This window comes from Mastigoproctus giganteus, chromosome 8, assembly GCF_048544385.1.
Source record: "Mastigoproctus giganteus isolate SK-2022 chromosome 8, ASM4854438v1, whole genome shotgun sequence".
In the NCBI taxonomy this organism is placed as follows: Eukaryota; Metazoa; Arthropoda; class Arachnida; order Uropygi; family Thelyphonidae; genus Mastigoproctus; species Mastigoproctus giganteus.
In genome coordinates this window covers 228710702-228731908 of record NC_143582.1, presented here as the reverse complement: position 1 = coordinate 228731908, position 21207 = coordinate 228710702, and the positions used below count along the sequence as shown (strand labels likewise).

The window sequence follows — 21207 nt, the reverse complement described above, 5'->3', positions numbered from 1 at the left end:
CTAGTATTGGTTTCCTTCACTTTTCTTTTAATAGAAGGAGTTTGCAGCTTTTTCACCACTGCTTGTGCTTTAGCCAAGAGAAGTTTAAATTCACGTTTCAGAACATCTTTAACAGCCAACTGCAGAGAATGTGCAGCACAACGAACAGATACCATAATACCCTGAACATGTAGCTCATGGAAATTTTCTTTACATACATTTGTATCACTAGAGCCTATAGTCTCAGATTCTTCGTTATCTTCAGTATCAGTATCTTCCATATAGTTTTCCCGATTGTTTCTGAGTAATTTTAAAGACCTTATCATATTAGCTCCTGTTATTCATTGTTAAAGGATACACTTGTTCTAATTTAATTTCAAATTCTTTCAAGACACTTGAAACTATTTTGCATAAATTACTGCTCATAGCCTGATCATTCAATTCTCGAATTGCATGTGTTTTTAGAACAATCTTGTCACAATCAAAAAATTATACATTTATTCCCAAAACTGACCTCTCAAATCGAGTTGCAGTATCTATTTTCAAAGAAATTAATCTGCCCTTCAAAACAGCTGCAAGTTCTTCATATGAATGATTAACTCGTCTGCTTATCTCACCTTGAATATTTTGACGATTTATCTGAAGAGTACTACCAGGTCCCATAACAAATGGATCCAGTAATTTTTGGAATACAGAGTCTTCAAGCAGGGAAAATGGTCTACCATTTACAGTCACTAATTCCACACATGCATCTTTAATTATTTCTGCAGATATTTCAACCGATACAGTTTTTCTAACACTAGACGTAACAAATTTCGTAATAGTAGGTAGCTGTGGAGACTATTTTTGCTTTCTTTTTTAAAACATCCTCATAATTGGTGACATGCTTTCTTTTTAAATGTCTCAGTAAGTTTTCTGAATGTTTTCCCTTCAAGTCCATTTTACAAACAGTACATTTACTCTGCGTGTCACTATTATAATGAAATTTTGCATGGACAGGATGCCCTTTTCTTTTGCCATTCGTTGTTATCTGAGGAAGGGAAAAACAGAAATAAATATTTATTTTTAAACTATTACAAAAATAATATTTACGAGACATATGCTAACAAGTTGTTGTAACAACTCAATAAAGGTGAGTATGCCAAATGTTCCAATCAAAAACTATCAAAGTATGTACATAAAATGAACAAAAACATTATCATTAAATTATTTAGAATATCCATCATTTCTTAAATATTATGCAGCACTTAACAGTAAATAAGAATGTATAATCTTTGATTAGCAGCGGGTCTACATTACTGATCTTTTCTGAGCTTATCTGCCACAAAAAAGTGATAAATATATAGATTCCTTCACACCTATTTTTCTCTAAAACTAAAAATTGAATAATAATAAATAAAAAAAATCTAATATCAATTTAAAAAACATTGAATAACGCACAAATTTGTGCAAATGCACAATATTAGTATGCAGCAATTCTAAAAAAAGCTAAAGATGGCATCATTTTAGTTATATCTCATATTGTGAATACTTTCACGATGAGTTGCCATGATATTGCACTACTTTGAATAAGCAATGCTAGTCGAGAAGACTACTGTTACTTATTCTCAGGGTGGTGCCCACTCTTAGTTTTAGAGTGGGCACCACTACCACCCAGACAGCACAGTTTCAAGGCTTGTTTGTATATGCATGGGATAATAACTCTACTATCCACTTAGCATTAGCATTAGTAGAGGCATTTGATGCAAGAAAGCAAGCTTATGCAGCATCAGCCAAAAAAAAATAAAGTAAAAAAAAATAAATAAAAAATAACCACTTCCACTTCACCCCTCTGTTCGTTTGAAATACCTGTCCAGCTGAGCCTTAAACTTATTTAGGCTATCAACTTCCATGACAAGGGATGGAAGTCTGTTCCACCTACCAACCACCCGCTGGCTAAAGGCAAATTTCCACACATCTATCCTACATCTGTCTTTCCTCAATTTGAACTTATGCCCTCTCAGGTGATTATTCTGAGCAAGAATCCCAAAAGCATTGAGCATGCTCAAACCATTCAAGGCTTTGTACACCTCTATCAGATCTCCTCGCTGGTGCCTAGTCTCCAGACACTGTAATTCGCAAAACTTAAGCCTTTCTTCGTAAGAGCACCCCTTTGTTCCATTCACTAATCTTGTTGCTCTTCTCTGTACTCGTTCCAGCAGCTCCTTATTAGACTTAGAAAACTTGTCCTTATTACACTTAGAAAAGTAAAAAATTACAGGGAAAGTTAATAGGAGTGGAAGAGGAAAAGAAACGGTGTAAAATAATGAAAGGGACAGCAACCCCTTCAACTCACACCACTTAAAAAAACCTCTCCTTGAATAGGCAACACTTCCCCAGTAGAGAAGACTGTTGTTACCTATTCTTGGAACCTCCGGGCAGCATCAAGCTCCCCTGGTGACCGTTTCATGGCTATTTGGCCCTCCTTCAGTGGGTAGGTACCCTGGTGATGCAATGATGACAAAACAGCTATGAAGTATAACTCCATAATATGAGAGATGCCTGATGATGTATAAAGTGAATTAGACTGAAGCACTTTTAGGGTTTAAACCTCAGGCTGCAAAGGAATTTGACAATGCACAAGTTTGTGCAAAAAGCAGCATATCAGTATGCAGGAAATTCTAAAAATATAGTTAAAATCTGCATTGTTTTAATTATATCTCATATTGTGAATATGAGAAAAAATTTAATATTTAATAAAAAATATATATTTTTTTTTGTCCTTGCCCTTTTCCCATTATATATATGAGGTCAGCGTTTTTACTGTTTTGGCATGAAATTTTTACAGTTGGATGCCCTTCCTGATGCCAACCCTCACCCTTTATCTGGGCTGGGGATATGTGGTGGTCACTTGGTTGAACCCCAGTCTAATCAGGAAGCATGTGCTATGCACTGCTGCTCCTGCCCGCCTGGCTACGGAGGCACCATTAAAAAAAATAAAATATTAAAAATAATAATGAATAAAAATACCGCAGAGAAGTTTTCCATTTATGCATATAGTTATTAGAACTATATTAATATTAAGCATGCTTAGATGTACTGAAGATTCTCTGTAATCCAGCATATAAGTTTCTCATCATTACGATTCAAAATATCCGAAATAAAATAAAAATTCATCCGATACAAATGAGAATTTCCAGGAGTTATAATTTAATTAATAAGTAAAGGTTACAATAAAATAATACACATATACTTACGGAAAACGCTTCTTTTGGGAATCCTTCCTCCAAGATGTCCATGTGTAACCTAATATCACAGTCGAAGTGCACTATGCCAGAGCAAAAACAGGAATGATGAACTCTCAAAACAAAACCTCAGAAACTAAACATGCTAATCTTTTCAAAGAAAAACACTGAGTGATTTTCAGTACTACGCCCTTTCACTTCCTTATAACTAATTTGATCGGTGTTCTGCTCCATCGAGAGCATCCCTTCCCATGCACCCCACTACAGAGCTTCTATTCAAATAGCTCAGCAGGGTTGATTGATTGATTTTACTGGTGCAAAAATGACTACGGTTATACTGCGCTAAGAAAAGCTCAGCAGGGACCCTGTGGCCCACAGGGTCCCCCCCCCCGCGACTCGTTTCTTCGTCAAAGCAAAAAAAAAAAAAAAAAAAAAAAAAAAAACTTTCCCTACCCCTGAGATGGGCTACTAATCCAATGCAGGACTTTTCACGTCTTCTTAGTAACCATTCTAGAAGCCTAGCCATGAACAATGGAAAAAGAAAGAGGAAGGAGTGTGTTTCCTACTCACTGGATTTCCCATAAAAAGTTTCCAAATTTTCGTTGACCCATAGGCAATGTTTGAACCAAAAACTGAACCACTTTTCCAAAAAATGTTGATTCGGTTCACGGTTCAGAAAAATGGGTGCAGTTCGCGGTTTGATTCGGTTTGCAGCTCTGATTATAATATTTTGTTAATCTTAACATCTTATAGACAAACCTCACTGTTAAGTTCTATTCCTTATTCTTATTATACAATATATTCCTTGTTTCTCTGAGAATCGTGTTAACTAGATTACAGCTCCATCATTAAGTTGGAATTCCTAAGTGCCCGATGAGTCAACTGAATTCACTTCAGGACACAAACTTTTCTCAGAGGGTCACTCTAGTCTAACAAAATGCTGACTTTACGCTAAGTTTTCTTGCTTTTCCTGCAAACTTAGGAGATACAAAGAAATCATCTGTGGCACTATTGTGACCTTCTAGAGAGAGAGTTTCAAATACATGACACAATTGGTACTGCAAACAACACCATGGCTGTCAGAATCTTGCCATCCTGAGTCATAGTATTCTTGGCAGATCCTGACAATAATTATAACTAAATTTATAAATTATAACTATTTATAAATTAGAAATCAAAAATATTAAATATGTTACACTCTAATGCCCATATATTTGGTACAACACTTTTTTTATATAGAATGGTGATTATTACTTGCTACTAAAAAACTGAAATATGTGCAATCTATAGAACAGCTGAAATATTATTTAGAGTATTCAATTGAAAATATCATTTATAACTGCACCAAGAAATACTAACCTGTGACATTCTAAATTATTGCTATAAATAGCTATTTATAGATAGTGCAATTTCTGAAATCCTTACCTGATTTAAAAAAATAAATCAAACTGCATAATCAACTCAATAAAAACTATATGATGATATAAAATTTAGAACACAAATAAATGATAAAGTGTTAAAATTTCAGTAGCTTAACTTCAGCTGAAAATAATTGCATCCAGCTGCAGTCAAATTCTCCCATATGATTGATATCATAAATCTTTGATGCAATTAAAAGTAACAGCAAAAAAGTACCCCACTTTTAAGTAAATAAAAATAATAAATTTACAGTATAATACATGCAAAGAGTCAGCAAAGCCCAAATCAGAACAGAAAGGTATGTCATTACCATTTATAAAACAATGTGAAAAAAAATTATAATAAGAAACATGCTAATACTTCACACTATTCACTTATACTGAGATTACATTTCAAACTTAAAAACAGCTTAGCTAACCTCTCGAAACAGAGCACCATAAAACTGCACGGTATATTTGCAATCACCACTGCGCATAGATATATCCAAATCCATTAGAAGTCTTTTCTGCTCTTCACTATTCACAGTTGCAGTAATTCTCTACAATAGAGATATAATAAAACTAATTCAAAACGAACCACAGATGACAATTACAAAATTAAGCTCTTTTTTTATATAAAAATTTTTTCAGAAAGTTTATATGGAAAGAATACCTGTTTGGATCAGTTTACACTATTTTTTTTACACTTTATTTTGCTCAAAGCTCTATGTTTAGTAGCCTGGACAACTTATGCACTTTCCTAATAATGTCTGTTATTAATTCTTAATAATATTTCCTAATATATTTGAACAAAATAATTTCTTCTGTGTAGACATTTTAACACAGGAATGACAAGATTCCAACTATGATGAACAGCAGAGGATATACAAAGAGGAATGTTGCACAATTTAGGGGAGAAAAAAAAAAAAAAAAACCACGAATAAATATTCATCATAAGTTAGCATTAGTAGTTGCACGTGATGCAAGGAAGCAAGCTTATATAGCATCATCCATAAAAAAAAAAAAAAAAAAAAAAAAAGCCACTACCCATTTCTTTAATTTATCTAAGCTTCCAATTTCAACAATGACAGGTAAAGTTTGTTCCAGCAGTCAACCACCCGCTGGCTGACTGCTGGACCCTAAAGGCAAATTTCCGCACATCTATTCTGCAACTGTCTTACTTGGATTTGAATTGATGACTTTGAATTTGAAAAAATGCACTGATGCTTGGTCAAACCATTCAAAGCCATAGAAGTCAAACCATTCAAAGCCACCTCAATCAGATCACCTTGCAGGTGCCTAGTCTCCAGACACTGCAATTTGCATAACTGAGGCATTTCTTGGTAACAGGACCATTTGTTTTCTTCAACAAGTTCTTTGTCTTCCTCTGTCTTTTCTAGCAGCTCTACATCCTTCCTGAAATGAGGTCTCCAGTCCTGTATGCAGTACTCAAGGTGTGACCAGGCCACTGCCTTAGTTGATTGCTGGAACAGACTTCCATCTGTTGTTGTGAAAGTTGATAGCTTAAGTAAATTTAAGGCTAAACTAGACAAACATTTGGAGTGACTGGATGGATGAAATGGGAAGGGTTTTTTTTTTTTGGCTTATGCTGTATAAGCTTGCTTTTTTGCATAATCACCTCCTTATCCCTGCTAGCAAAGTTGCTGCATATCGTTCACAAAACCACATGAGCTGCTCAGTCATATTTGACTGCACAATTACACCAGATTATTTTCATTCTCCACTACCCTGAGTGCAGCACTGCACAGTTGTTACGTTATGCTGGTTTTTCTGCTACCCATATGTAGTACTTTGTATCTGTTAATGTTAAATTTCAATTACCACTTCTCAGCCCATCTACCCAACTTTTCTAGATCCTGTTGCACTAGATAATTACTGTCATTAACAACTCTACAAACCTTTATATCACCTGAGAACTTGAATATTAAGCCTGATATGCCTTCATCAATATCACTGATAAATATAGAAAACAACAATGGACCCAACACCAAACCATGGGGAGAAGAGCTTCACTAATAACATTAGTCCATGAAGAGAATATTAATTACCACTATGTCTTCTCCCACTCAAGCATCCCTTTATCCATAGCAGCAAATTTCCCTTAATACCATACTGTTCAAATTTGTACAGCAGGGTATTTTATGTGCAACAGAATCAAAAGCTTTCCTGAAATCCAAGTAAATAATATCAAAATTATTTTTGCATACAATTCCTTTGTGACCACATTATAGTATTCAATCAAATTGGATAGATATTTACTCTTAGCAAACCCATGGTGCCTGAACTACAACTGCCATCTTGTCTAGTTGATCTGCATTGCCTCTTAAGTGTGACATTGGAGGCAAATTGCTGCTATGGATAAAGGGGTGGTTGAGGGGGAGAAGACAGAGAGTGGTAATCAATGGACACTGCTCATCGTGGACTGATGTTATTAGTGGAGTCCCTCAGAGCTCAGTGTTGGGTCCATTATTGTTTTCTGTATTTATAAATGATATTGATGATGGTATATCGGGCTTAATGTCCAAGTTTGCAGACGATACAAAGGTTGGCAGGGTTGTCAAGGACACTACTGACACCATGCTGCTGCAACAGGATCTGGAAAGGTTGAGCAGATGGGCTGAGAGTTGGCAAATGAAGTTTAACATTGACAAATGTAAAGTACTACACATGGGAAACAGCAACCCCAGAGCAACGTATCAACTCTGTGGTACTACACTGACAGTGGTAGAGAATGAAAGGGACTTGGGGGTGGTTGTGCAGGCAGATATGAAGTTCTCTGAGCAGTGCAGACGGGCTGCAAGAGTAGCTCATGGAGTATTGTCAATGATATACAGGAATTTTTCCAGCAGGGATAAGGAGGTGATTATTCCATTGTATAAGGCGATGGTCAGGCCACACCTAGAGTACTGTATACAGGTCTGGAGGCCTCATTTCAAGAAGGATGTAGAGCTGCTGGAACGAGTACAGAGAAGGGCAACAAGATTAGTGAATGGAACAAAGGGGTGCTCTTACGAAGAAAGGCTTAAGTTTTGCAAATTACAGTGTCTGGAGACTAGGCACCAGCGAGGTGATCTGATAGAGGTGTATAAAGCCTTGAATGGTTTAAGCATGCTCAATGCTGATGGGATTCTTCCTCTAGCTCAGAAAAATCACCTGAGAGGGCATAAATTCAAATTGAGGAAAGACAGATGTAGGATAGACGTGCGGAAATTTGCCTTTAGCCAGCGGGTGGTTGGTTGGTGGAACAGACTTCCATCCCTTGTGGTGGAGGTTGATAGCCTAAATAAGTTTAAGGCTCAGCTGGACAGGTATTTTGAACGAACAGAGAGGTGAAGTGGAAGTGGGTTTTTTTTTTTTTTTTGGCTGATGCTGCATAAGCTTGCTTTCTTGCATCAAATGCCTCTACTAATGCTAATGCTAACCCACGACTTTAACTTCTGTTGAAGTCGTGGGTTAAAGAACAGAAGTTAAACTAACTGGTCTTTAATTAATCGTGTCACCCTTCGATCCCCCTTTGTGAATTAGAGATACATTTGCCCATCTCCAGTCTATGGGGTCTTTCCCTGAATCCAAGGATGCTCTCATAATTATGGCTGAGGGTTTGCTAACTTCCTTTGCTGCCTCCCTTAATATAAATGGATAGATCTCATCCACCCATTTTTTATGTTTCACTTCAATAATTTCCCTTCCAGTTTCCTCTCAGTTATTACAAAATCATTTAACTCCTTGTTAATGTGATAAACTTCTAACTCCAGTTCCCTACAGAATTCCTCATGTGTGAATGTAGATGCCAAATACTCATTCAGTTTGTCAGCTACCTGAGCAGGATCATCAACAGTCGAACCTTCGATATCAATTAGACTAATATGATTCATTCCCTTTCTTCTAGAGTTTAAGTAAGTAAAGAAGTATTTGTTGTTTTCTTTGCATCCTTTGCCAAACATTTCTCGCAATCTGCCTTCGCTCCTTTGTAACTTGATTACAGACTGACTTATCTACTATAGGCTTCTCTGTTAACTGTTAATTTATATGCATCCCATGCACTTTTCATGTCTGCCACAAGTCTCATTAGTTCATCTGACATCCATTTAGGACTAAATCTTGAACAGTATTTCTTAGTGGAACATTAATTCCTTGAATGCTTCCCAATTAGAATTTGCTGTTGGTAACATCATCAGTTGGTCCCACTATATAGAATTTAAAAACTTTCTGAAAACCACACTGTCAACTCATCATCATCAGCCATTTTCATCCACTGCAGGATGAAGGCTCTAACTTTCCAGTTCCTTCTGTTTTGTGCAATGGCCATCCATTTACTACCCACGAACTCATGAATTTCATCTGCCCCTCTCTGTTGTTGTCTTCCAGGTTTTCTTTTAGCTCCTCTTGGGTACCAGAGCACATGGCGCGAAGATATGATGGCAGATGGACTAAGAATATATTCGAGCTATGTGCTGTCCAAGTCCATTTCAGTTCTTTAGTTTAGGTAAGAATGTCCTTTATTTGTGTTTGCTGAGTAATCCATGTGTTTCTCTTCTTATCTAACAGTCTGATTCCTAATAGAATTCGTTCCATTCTTCACTGTGTAGTTTTCAGCTTCTCTTTTATTCTTTTTGTGAGTGCCCACGTTACACTACCATAAGTCATGGTGGGAAGTATACATTGGTTCATTATTTTAAGTTTCAGACAAATTGGGATATAGCTCATCAGTATTTCCTGAATGCTATCCATTTGAAATTTATTCTTCTCTTGACTTCTAGTCATTTATCATTATTACAGCTAATGACTTGTCCCAGATAAATATATGAATCCACCTTTTCAATTACTGCACCTTCAATGATTATATCACTTTGTGGCATAACTGTTCACTATTACTTTTGTTTTAGCCATATTTATGCTTAGTCTAAAATCCTTACCAACTCTGCATAACTAATTAAGATTTTCCTCTAATTTTTTAGGATCATGGCTTATGATCACAATGTTATCTACAAATCATAAATCATTTAGGTACTCTCCATTCACATTGATTCCTTTCTGCAACCAGTCTAATCTTCTGAAAGCTTCCTAGGGTAGCAGTAAACAACTTCGGAGATTTGTGTCTCCTTGTCAAACTCCTTTCTCAATTTTAAATTTGCCATTGTCTTTGTCTAGTCTAATAAAGAAAGTAGCGTTCTCATATATTTTCTTCAAAATCATAACATATGGGGCATCTATGCCTTGTCTTTCCAGTGCCTGAAACATTGCCTTATGCTGTATAGAGTCAAATGCCTTTTCATAATACACAAATGACAGGCATAATGGTGTTTTATATTCATTTGTTTTCTCTTAGCTGCAATATTATGTGAAGGTGATTCGTAGTTGAGAATCCCGTTCTAAAGCCCGCTTTCGGTTGATTCTCATCTTCTTTCTAATCTGTTAGTAATAACCCTTGTGAACCACTTGTAGATGTGAGACAACAAGCTAACTGGTCTATAATTTCCAATTTCTGATTTATTTGCTTTTGTAATGTATTTTGTGAAGAGTTTTGCCAGTTTCTGTCATGTCTCTTCCTCCCAATTTTAATAACTGTACAGTAACTTCAACTTCACCTGGGGATTTCTGATTCTTCATTTTCTTCAGTACATGTTCTATCTCATCAGGAAGGATATTGGGCATGCCGTATGTGTTGCTAATTTGTGATCCATCTTCCCTCGCTCGTTATATAGTTCTTTATAATAGTATTCCGCTATTTGAATTTTGCTTCCTCTGCTATTTACAAGTACATCATCCACATTCTTCAGTTTCAGTATCATTTGTCTTTCTGTATTACTTCTCATGGCTGCTGATTAAGTCCTTCATTTACCCTTAATGCTTGTTCTTTTCTTGTGTTAAATCTTCTTATGTCCTCTCTGAGTTTCTTTCTAATGGCTTTGCATAAGCCAGTATACTCAATTTTGTCCTTGTCAGTGTTTATCTTGCTCTTCATTTGTCATCTTCGGTTCATCATGACAAGTGTTTCTTGACTAATTTTTTATTCTTTGGATTTTTTACCTATAGGTTTCTTAGGCTTTAGCGCTTTTAGAAAGTTGTTGTATTCCTCATAAATATCTTGGTCCTGAAAGGTCTGCAGAAGCTCAAACTTCTGCATATATAGTATAGTATTTTAATTTACTATACTTATAGCATTGGTATACATGCACCTGTTCTTACTCTTAGTTATTCCAATACAGTGCTGTGCCACTGGCAAGTTTACAGAATGAAAAGTCAATCCCATCTCTCCCTGACCAATTGCCACAACAATTGACATTCTGGATTATACCAAAAAGGCTTAAATTCTCCTTATTTAATGACCACGGCAAAAGAAACCTAACAACGTTTCAATAACACAACTATACAGACTGAGGGAAGTTTAAAAAGAAAGCCTTCCAATTATATCAAAAGGTAAAAAAAAAGAAAAAAAAAAGTCAATATTATTTTATTAATAATAAAGAATATGCAATGTGTAGAAATGGATTTCTACACATTCAGGTCACCAGCAATAGCATTAGATTTTAAGAGCCTATTTGCAACCATGCAGATTTCAAATACGCTCTTAGTTTTTTTTTCCCTAGAAGTTTTCCACATGTAGTTTCTGAAACAACTGCTGATACGTTAATTAACAAGTTAAAGTTTTCTTTAATTTTTTAAAGAAAACATTCTTTTAGGGGTACAGAGCTCAGGTATATCAAGAAGTGGAAACTGGCGAAATAAAAAGAACTCCAACCTGCATGGAGTATAATTTGCCTTTAATTTCGCCAATAATTATCGATTATTTTCAGAAATTTCACGGTAAATATTGTGTCTGTTGAACTTAGAGGTGATTTCATCATGAAATCAAAATGAGGCTGGTTATATATACCAGTGAGCAGGTAGGTATCCAGAGGCACCTCCTCATTCACTGACGAGAAGCCAAATAGCTTCGAGACAGTGCTGTCTGATTGGTGGAATTCAACTGAAAATAAGTAACAGTCTTCTCTAATGGGGAAATATTACATATATGAAGGAGGAGGACAGGGAGGACAAATCGTGAAGGATCTCGCAAAGTGAGAAGTTAATGACAGCAATTTACAAACTTGAGTTTGTCTAAAAAATTCAATCTCTTGTAATGATGCAAAAGCATTGTTTGTTTGTTGTTGTTTGTTATTTGGTTTTTAGAAGCATTAGCAACTAAGGACATATTGCTCCGGGATATGCAGTGGTCATTCCCTGACCTTTCTGCATCCTCTGCATTTGGTGGTCACGGGCTCGAACCCCGGTCTAATCAAGAAGCGTGTGCTACGCACTGCTGCTCCTTCCCACCTGGCTATGGAGGCGCTGCAAAAGCATTAACTAATGTCATAGTTTAGCCTTATTTTTTTTTTATTTTTTTTTTTTATTTGGTAGTTGTTGGCGCATCGGCTTCTGTGGCCATATTGCACCTCCCAAGGTTTTTACAGTACTTTGATCCAGCCCGAGGCGGGAATCGAACCCGCGACCTTTGGGTTGCCAGGCAGGTATTTTACCCACTCGGCTAGCCCGGTCGGCGTTTAGCCTTAAAATATTATTAATCCAGTTAATACATAAAATGGTTGGCAGTTACAGAAAGCAGAAGCTGAGGCAGTGAATTCTGTAAGATTATATTCAAAGACTGGATTACAAGATTAGACAAAGTTTTGTTTTTCCTTAATTTGTTTAAATATTGCATTAAGTTTCTTTTCTTTATACAGTTTATAAATATAATTCCATGCAGCATTTTAAAGTATTGTAAGGCATCATCTTTAATCATGTGAACAGCTAATAATCTTGTCAGTATTTTCACTTAATTTATGATTAAATGAAATTAACACAAATTCTTCTGACCAAATCCACACAATTTGTTTTAATCAAAAAATAGCACAGCATTTTTACCATCTAGTGTTTTTAGCTAATTCATTTCATTGCTTAATTTACAATAAAATAAAAATTAGTGCAGAGTTTGAGTTTGTTCTAAATAGCTCTTAAATTCAATTTATTCCTTCTTTCAAAGATCCCAAAGTGACAAGTGCATAATTATCACAATTAAAAATAAAAAAAATAAATAATGCAGCATTTTTCATAATTAGTTTTTTCACCTAATTCATATAATTTCTTTAATTTAAAAATAGCGTGGCATTTAATGTAACTAGTTTTTACAACACTGTGTTCATTCCTCCCTCTAAATTTGACAATTACATCCACAAGAATTTTGAACGTCATCAAAATTGGTCTTGATAAATGGTTTGGTCGTTGGAATGTTTTTAGTAAAGTTTTCTTTCCATCAAATTTCAACAAACTATACATTTTTTTTTATAGTGGGTCTCCTCAGTTTGTACTACAAATCAAGTAGATCCACTATAAAAAAATGTATACAGAGTGCAGTGTTTTTAATCTGTTAGAATTATTTTGGTTAGAGCAGCAAAAGCTCGTGGCTGCACTGCACTATAGGGCCAATTAATACTAATTAAACATTAATACTACTATTAATAAAATGTTAATAATATTAAACATTAATACTACTACTAATAAAATGTATATATAAAGGACAAAAATAATATGTAGGATTAAAAATCTACAGTGGTTTCATCTATGGGATGAAAAAATAATTTTCAAAGTGCTGATGTACTTTTGTAAGCGCTTCTGAAAATTATTTCTTTCATCTCAATACAATGTAGTACAAACCGAATAGACCAACTTATTGTAAATAAGAGGTAAATATACTTTAGGATTGCCTTTTATTTTTATTTAAATATGCTTTTTATTATAAAGTAAATTTATAATACATTTCAATTATTTATACTTGAACACAAAAAATCAATTACAACTGGAAACAAGGTGATCATGTTATAACCTTCATGTTTGAGCAAAAATGTACACTATGGAGAGCTACTAATGTCAAAAAAATTTTGTGCAACTATCCATACAAGGCATCAGTTTTCATTATCAAATATCAGGCCTATTCACATTTTCCCCATAAAGCACTCCCCCACTGAAAAATTTTCCAAAATCCCAAGGGGTTTATGAACCACAGTTTGAAATACTAGTATAGACCTAATTCCTATATCACAAAATACTATTCCAAATTAAGTAACATATACCAGTCAAGCAAACACTAGGGATTCAAAATTTTTAAAAACTTACCTTTACAGCCATTACAGTACCACTGCGCCGGTGTGTCATTTTTTCAACTACACCATATGCTCCTCTTCCAAGTACACATATAGTTTCTAAATCATCTGCTTCTATTTCAAATTCTTCATCACCAACTGTTATTGTGGTGACTTTATCCAAATTTCTTGGTGGTGCACTAAATAAAAATATCAAAAAATGGCTATAACTCAACAAATTATCTTGTAAATGAACTAAAACAACATACATAAAAATCAACCTTATTCCAAATAAACATAACAGGCAATTGCTGTTATACATTATACTGAAATGCTGCTTTGGAAGAGCAACTGAAATACTCCTGCTAAAACTAGCTCATTATACAAGCTATTTTTATATTTATTATGTACCTTGTTCACTTTGACCTTGAAATTAAAACAAATCTCTCCATATGCAAAAACCCCTCTCTAACTTCCTAACAATTGGCATCAAACCCTTAATAACTATTGATTGAATGGTATTGCTTGTTGCCTGTACCCGAAGATACAAATCAGAAAATAGAGAACTACAAAGGTGGGTAAATAAAAGTTGGTAATTACTCTATTTGCTGGACAATTTTTTTTTTTTCCCCTCTTAAAAAATTTGCCCAAAATTCCCCTGCACCTTATTATCTGAATGTGTCAATCCTACAGCATGTGTGCCACACACAGCTCTTATCAGTGGCCCACCTACTGATGTAAAACACACACACACACACACACACACAATAAAGAATAACATTAAAAAAAAAATCAGAAATGAATATACAGTTTAAACTCTACTTTTATTGCCAAACGTAATAACTTATTTCAGTGTGATAGGAACCCATATTTACTACTTTTTATGCACTAAAAGCATTGGTAAGAATTGATGTTGTCATGACATCAATTCTGGAGAACAAATATTTGTCAACCTATATTAAATTTATTTTATAATAAAATTGGTTAAATTTTTTTACTACAAGCCATAAAGGAATTGTTGTATATATACAATAATTCCTTTATGGTTATCAAAAAGCATTTGGTGGAGCAAATCAGTAGTAGAGGGTTACTGATTTGAGTAGCTTACGGACACCCCTGGTTAATGCTTGGCATATCCGAGTTAAGTTTTTACAAGTCACACCAGACCCCATCTTTTATTTCCATGAGTAAGATTATCATATAGCCAACACATAGGCCATAACTTCAATATATGAGACACTGATTACCCCCACCCTCTTCTGCTTCTTCCCACTAAGATCTACAAGAGTGGTTATTAAATAACAAGACTGTTACAATAAAATAAATACAGTATAATGAAATCTTTTGTAATTTACAAGTTATCCCCCCTTCAAAATAATTCAAAATAATTGAGAGTAGCCTTGTGCAGGCAAAGTTTTTACTACTCCTGGAATAGAGAAGTTTTTTCTGTTTTATTAGCTTAAATTGGCATATTAACTTATTTTTTAGAGTAGCTTTCTATTCCTAGTTACGATACTTAGTTTAAAGTTTAACTTAAATAGAGATTTTGTAGGTATTAACTTAGTACCGATAAGGGTATCAAATCCACGTGTTACAAGTTGCAGCTCCGCTGAACGAGAAGTATTTTAGCCATATTTAGCCACTTTATTGACCAATTTTTATATTAAATTATTTTCTATAAGTAGCTATAGACCTAGTCAGGATCCTTAGTTTATTCTCAATTAAGACAGCAAGATTTGGCAGTTAATTAATACTTAAGTGTCCGTAGATTTACCGTTCGTAACTTGCCGCCATTGTTATACGGCGCCTCCGTAGCCAAGTGGGCAGGAAATGACCATTGCATATCCCCGGAGCAATATGAAATTAGTTGCTAATGCTACTAAAAACCAAATAACAACAACGTTGTTATACGATACAATGTTATATCCCGAACTAGGTAGCGTAAGGTTAGTATAGTATATAATATAATATTGTCAATTAATCATTAAAATCTATTAATCTTGTTAAACTTCATTGTCAATTAAATTGTACTTTTTAACTTAATACATATAACAACTTAGATTACAAACATAACATAATTAATTAATACATAACTTGATACAGAAATTATATAAACGGAACTTGTAGATAATACTCTATACTGAAAAATATATATAGCGTTATAACTGTGTTGGGATACAAGTTTAGGGTTATAATTTTGTACTGAAATTGAAATTTTATTGAAATTAAATTGAAATCATGACTCAGACCAGAGCAGCAAAGCAAAAGGCTCAAGTTATTGGGAGTGCTGTGGCTCAGGGGAGAACTGAGGGGGGCAGTTACCCTCTGAATCACAGCCTTTTAAAATGCACTGCTTGCATGATGTTTGTGGAGCAATTGGGTACAGGACATGATATTGCCATGGGGGATGTCTGTGTGTGCAAGATGTAAGGAGTGTAAGGAAATCAGGCGATAATTCAGCGTTGTTATGGGCCTATATGAGAGCTTGAAGGACACGGTGGATGTCCTCGAAGGATCTAAATTGAGAGGCCCATCAAGCTCTCAGCTGCCCACATCAACGCCAGAGCTTGCACTTGGTCATCACGCAACACAGCAACAACCCCCAAGGCAGAATGCACTGGTCCCACAGGAACTAGTAGTTGTTGGTGGTGGTGACTCTATTGTCAGGGAAATGGGGAACATACTTTGTAAAAAGGATAGGTGGAACAGGACCAGGATATCTCTGCCAGGGGAAAAGGTTGATGACGTTGTACAGCGGATATCATCTTTTAAGGGCACAAAAGATTATATAGTTGTACACGTTGGCACTAATGATATTAAGAGAAAGAGACCAGCGGAATTACTTAACAAGTACAAAGGGTACTAGGAAAGTTTTGCAATATGACGCAACAATGAATCACAGGAAGCTGCTTGTTGCTGCATGTTGAGACATGTTCATACGTGCATAGCAGCCGCCGCGCCAAGTCGATGGGCTCAGTTATTCATTAGTAGTGAGAGTGTAAAGTGCTTGCGATGGCATCGTGGTCACGAAATGAGATAAGGACAGTTTTGCGGTATAATTTCGTGCGTGGTTTAACCATAGACCAGTGCTTAGAAGAAATGACTCTTGCACTAGATGATGATTGTCCACATCGTACAACGATATTCAGGTGGTATAGAGAATTCCAAAGGGGAAATTTCACTCTGGAGAATTCTGAGAGGCCGGGAAGGCCACGAACGTCAGTTACGGAGGAAAACGTTACTGCTGTGAGGAAAATACTTGACGAAAACAGGCGAGTGATCTACCAACAGATAGAGGATACTTTGGGCCTAAATGCACCAGCAATTCGTTCGATTCTGCAAGATCATTTGCACATGAAGAAACTTTGATCTCTCTGGGTGCCGCATCAACTGACTGAAGAGCAGATGACACGACGTGTGACTTGGTGCCGGGAGATGTTAAAAAAGTTTGATATGGGACAATCTCGGTATGTGAACAACATCGTGACAGGTGACGAGACTTGGCTGTACTATTACGATCTGCCGACCAAGGCTCAAAACAAAGTTTGGGTCTTTGATGATGACGACACACCCGTAATCGTCAGAAAATCCCGATCTGTAAAGAAGAAAATGATAGCTGTATTTTTCAAATCGAGTGGAATTGTGGAACGTGTCGTTTTGGACACGCAGAAGACAGTCACAGCTAAGTGGTATACTGAACAATGCCTGCCTAAAGTCATTGGATCTATGAAGAACCTGTGGCCAAAGTCAAGAATGGACAGCTGGTACCTCCATCACGATAATGCTCCAGCTCACCGCACCAAAGCCTGCACCGAATATTTGACCACGACAGGACTGAAACTTCTCGAGCACCCTCTCTACAGTCCAGACCTTGCTCCCTGCGACTTTGCACTGTTCCCGCATGTGAAAATGAAGCTAAAAGGGAGGCGGTTTTCCAGTGATGAGGACCTTCTACGGGCTTGGGACAACGAGTGTGCTTTACTCCCTAGTGAAACTTGGCAGAACTGGTTTAAAGATTGGTTTCGGAGGATGGAGAGGTGTATTGAATGTAGAGGAAATTACTTTGAAAAAATTAAATAAACAAAGCTGTATTGCAAAACTTTCCTAGTACCCTTTGTACAGGTCACTGTTGAAAAAAAGCTATGAATTAGGGTTGAACTTGGAAGTGTTTGCATTTCTGCTCAGACACAATAGGAGGAAGTATATGATGAGATCCTTGTCGATCAATTCAGCCCTGGAAAGGTTGTGCAAGGCTCAAGGGGTAGGATGTTTTTCTGCCTGGCTTGTACTTGTTAACAGGAGAGACTGCTTCTACAGGGATTGGATACACTTAAATAGAAAGGGTGCAAGAATTGCTGATGCTATCGAGGCAGTGTTAGGTGGGTCGGAAAACTGCTAGCTTGGGGGGATACAAGGACTTATAGATTAAAAGTACCCACTCGCAGAGGTGAAAGTGATTCTTGCACTGCTCCTATTGGAATGAGCAGCAGCCTCGAAAACAAGATGCAGGATATTTCAGAGACTGCTGGGAGTCATTGCGGTACAAGTAAACACATGGGTTGTGTTAGGGTAGCTAAGAATAGGAACAGGTGCACGTATACTTGCGTGTACACCAATATTAGGAGTTTGGTAAATAAATTTAATGATTTGAGGTATTGCTCAAAACATCAAAGGCAAATATTGTTGGAATATCAGAGACATGGTGTCAACCAGATATAAGGAATGCAGAACTGGAATTTGGAGAGTACAATGTGTACAGAAAGGATAGACAGGACAGGAAGGGAGGAGGGATTATGCTATTAGTTAAGAAACATAAAATCCAAGGAAGTGAAGCCAATAGACATCGCTGGACAGTGCATTGTCGAGTCAGTTTGGTGTGACATGTTGGTATGTAAAGCAAGACATGAGTAGGAGTGTGCTATAGGCCTAATGACTCTGATGAGTATAATAAGAAACTGTACAGGGAAATAGAGTGAGCCAGTAAATCAGAAAGTCTTATAATGGGGGATTTTAATTTCCCAGATATTGACAGGAATTTGTAGGTTGGTCACTCACACACACACACATTAGCAAGGCTTTTGTGGATTTATTGGATGATGTTATCTACATCAGCATATTCGGGAGGCAACTAGGGGGGGTTAATACTGTTGATCTGATTATCAGTAGTGATTCTTCATGCATTAAGAATCTGCAGATAAAGGAACCACTATGTGGAAGTGATCACAGTGAGTGCTAAAGCGGGATTTACTCAAAGAGGTAACTACCATCAGAGGTAAAGAGAAGGGTTTTTCTTTCGTAAACGCGACTATGATGGTCTGAGACAGTATTTAAATTCTATACAGTGGGACCAACTGATGATGATGTTACCAACAGCAAATTCAAAATGGGAAGCATTCAAAGAACTTATCTTGGAAGCTACTAGGCTTTACATACCAACTAAGAAATATTGTTCAAGGTTTAGGCCTAAATGGATTTCAGATGAACTAATGAGACATATGGCAGAGAAGAAAAATGCATAGGATACATATAAATTAATGGGTGACATGGAAGCCTATGATAGATATAAGCTGGTCTGTAACCAAGTCACAAAGGAGATTAGGCAGGCAAAGGCAGATTATGAGAAATCCTTGGCAAAGGATGCAAAGATAAATAGAAAAGAGTTCTTTACCTATGTAAACTCTAGAAGGAAAGGGATGAATTAGGTTGCTCCACTGGATATCGATGGTTCAACAGTTGATGATCCTGCTCAGGTGGCTAACAAAATAAACGAGTATTTTGCATCCACACATGAGGAGTTATTCAGGAAGGGGAATGCCAGAGGTGAAGTAAACTCTGCAGTGAGCTACATGATTTTGTAATAACTGAGAGCAAAGTGGAGGTGAAATAGTTGAGGATAAACATAAAAAAGGCTCAGGGTGGATGGGATCTATCAGTTATATTAAAGGAGGCAGCAAAGGAAATAAGCAAACCCTTAGCCATAATTATGAGAGCTTCTTTGGACTCAGGGGAGGCACCCATAGACTGCAGATGTGGAAATGTGACCTCAATTCACAAAGGAGTATGAAAGGCCGAAAGGAGGATGAAAGGCACTGGTTAAAGAAGCACTGCAGGATCATCTACACAAGACTTCAGTTATAGCTCGGACACAGCATGATTTTGTTAAGGGAAAGTCATGCCTGGCCAATTTGATTGGAAACTATGATGTGGTGACAAAGGAACTGGATGCAGGGAATAACTTTGATATCATATATTTGGATCTTAGAAAGGCTTTTGATACTGTTGCACATGGAAGACTGCAGCACAAATTGGAGCAGTGTAGCATTGGAGGCAAATTGCTGCTATGGATAAAGGGATGGTTGAGGGGGAGAAGACAGAGTGGTAATCAATGCACACTGCTCATCGTGGACTAATGTTATTAGTGGAGTTCCTCAGGGTTCAGTGTTGGGTCCATTGTTGTTTTCTGTATTTATAAATGATATGGATGATGGTATATCAAGCTTAATGTCCAAATTTGCAGACGATACAAAAGTTGGCAGGGTTGTTAAGGACACTACTGACGCTATGCTGCTGCAACAGGATCTGGAAAGGTTGAGCAGATGGGCTGGGAGGTGGCAAATGAAGTTTAACATTGACAAATGTAAAGTACTACATATGGGAAACAGTAACCCCAGAGCAACGTATCAACTCTGTGGTACTACACTGACAGTGGTAGTGAACGAAAAGGACCTGGGAGTAATTGTGCAGGCAGATATGAAGTTTTCTGAGTAGTGCAGATGGGCTGCAAGAGTAGCTCATGGTGTCTTGTCAATGATATACAGGAATTTTTCTAGCAGGGATAAGGAGGTGATTATCCTCATGTATAAGGCAACGGTCAGGCAACACCTTGAGTACTGTATACAGGTCTGGCAGCCTCATTTTAAGAAGGATGTAGAGCTGTTGGAATGTGTACAGAGAAGGGCAACAAGATTAGTGAATGGAACAAAGGGTTGCTCTTACTAATAAAGGCTTAAGTTTTGCAAATTACAATGTCTGGAGACTAGGCACCTGTGAGGTGATTAGATTGAGGTGTATATAAAACTTTGAATGGTTTGAGCATGCTCAATGCTAATAGGGTTCTTTCTCTTGCTCAGAATGAGGGTGTTGCCGACCGAAGAATAATCGCCTGAGAGGGCATAAATTCAAATTGAGGAAAGACAGTTGTAGGATAGATGTGCAGAAGTTTGCCTTTAGCCAGCGGTGGTTGATTGCCGGAACAAACTTCCATCTGACGTATCAGAAGCTGAGAGCCTAAACAGATTCAAGGCAGAACTAGACAAACATTTGGAGCGAGTGGACGGGTGAAATGTGAAGGGTCTGTGTGTGTTTTTTTTTTTTTTTTTGGCTGATGCTATATAAGCTTGCTTTCTTTCATCATGTGCCCTTGCTAATGCTCATACACTTGCTTTCTTGCATTACATGCCTCTATTA

The 21207-nt window shown here is 36.7% G+C and overlaps 1 protein-coding gene across 3 annotated transcripts in view; it reads right to left on the bottom strand.

Moving 5' to 3' along the window:
* lic (dual specificity mitogen-activated protein kinase kinase lic) overlaps window positions 1–21207 on the bottom strand; it is a 120275-nt gene that overhangs the window by 56404 nt on the left and 42664 nt on the right. For all 3 annotated transcript variants that reach the window (XM_090380540.1, XM_090380539.1, XM_090380541.1), the window contains exons 4-5: window positions 13775–13940; window positions 5041–5160 (exon numbers count right to left, since the gene is read on the bottom strand). In XM_090380540.1, the coding sequence (XP_090236666.1) occupies window positions 5041–5160; window positions 13775–13940 (286 nt within the window). The remainder of the gene's footprint in view (window positions 1–5040; window positions 5161–13774; window positions 13941–21207) is intronic.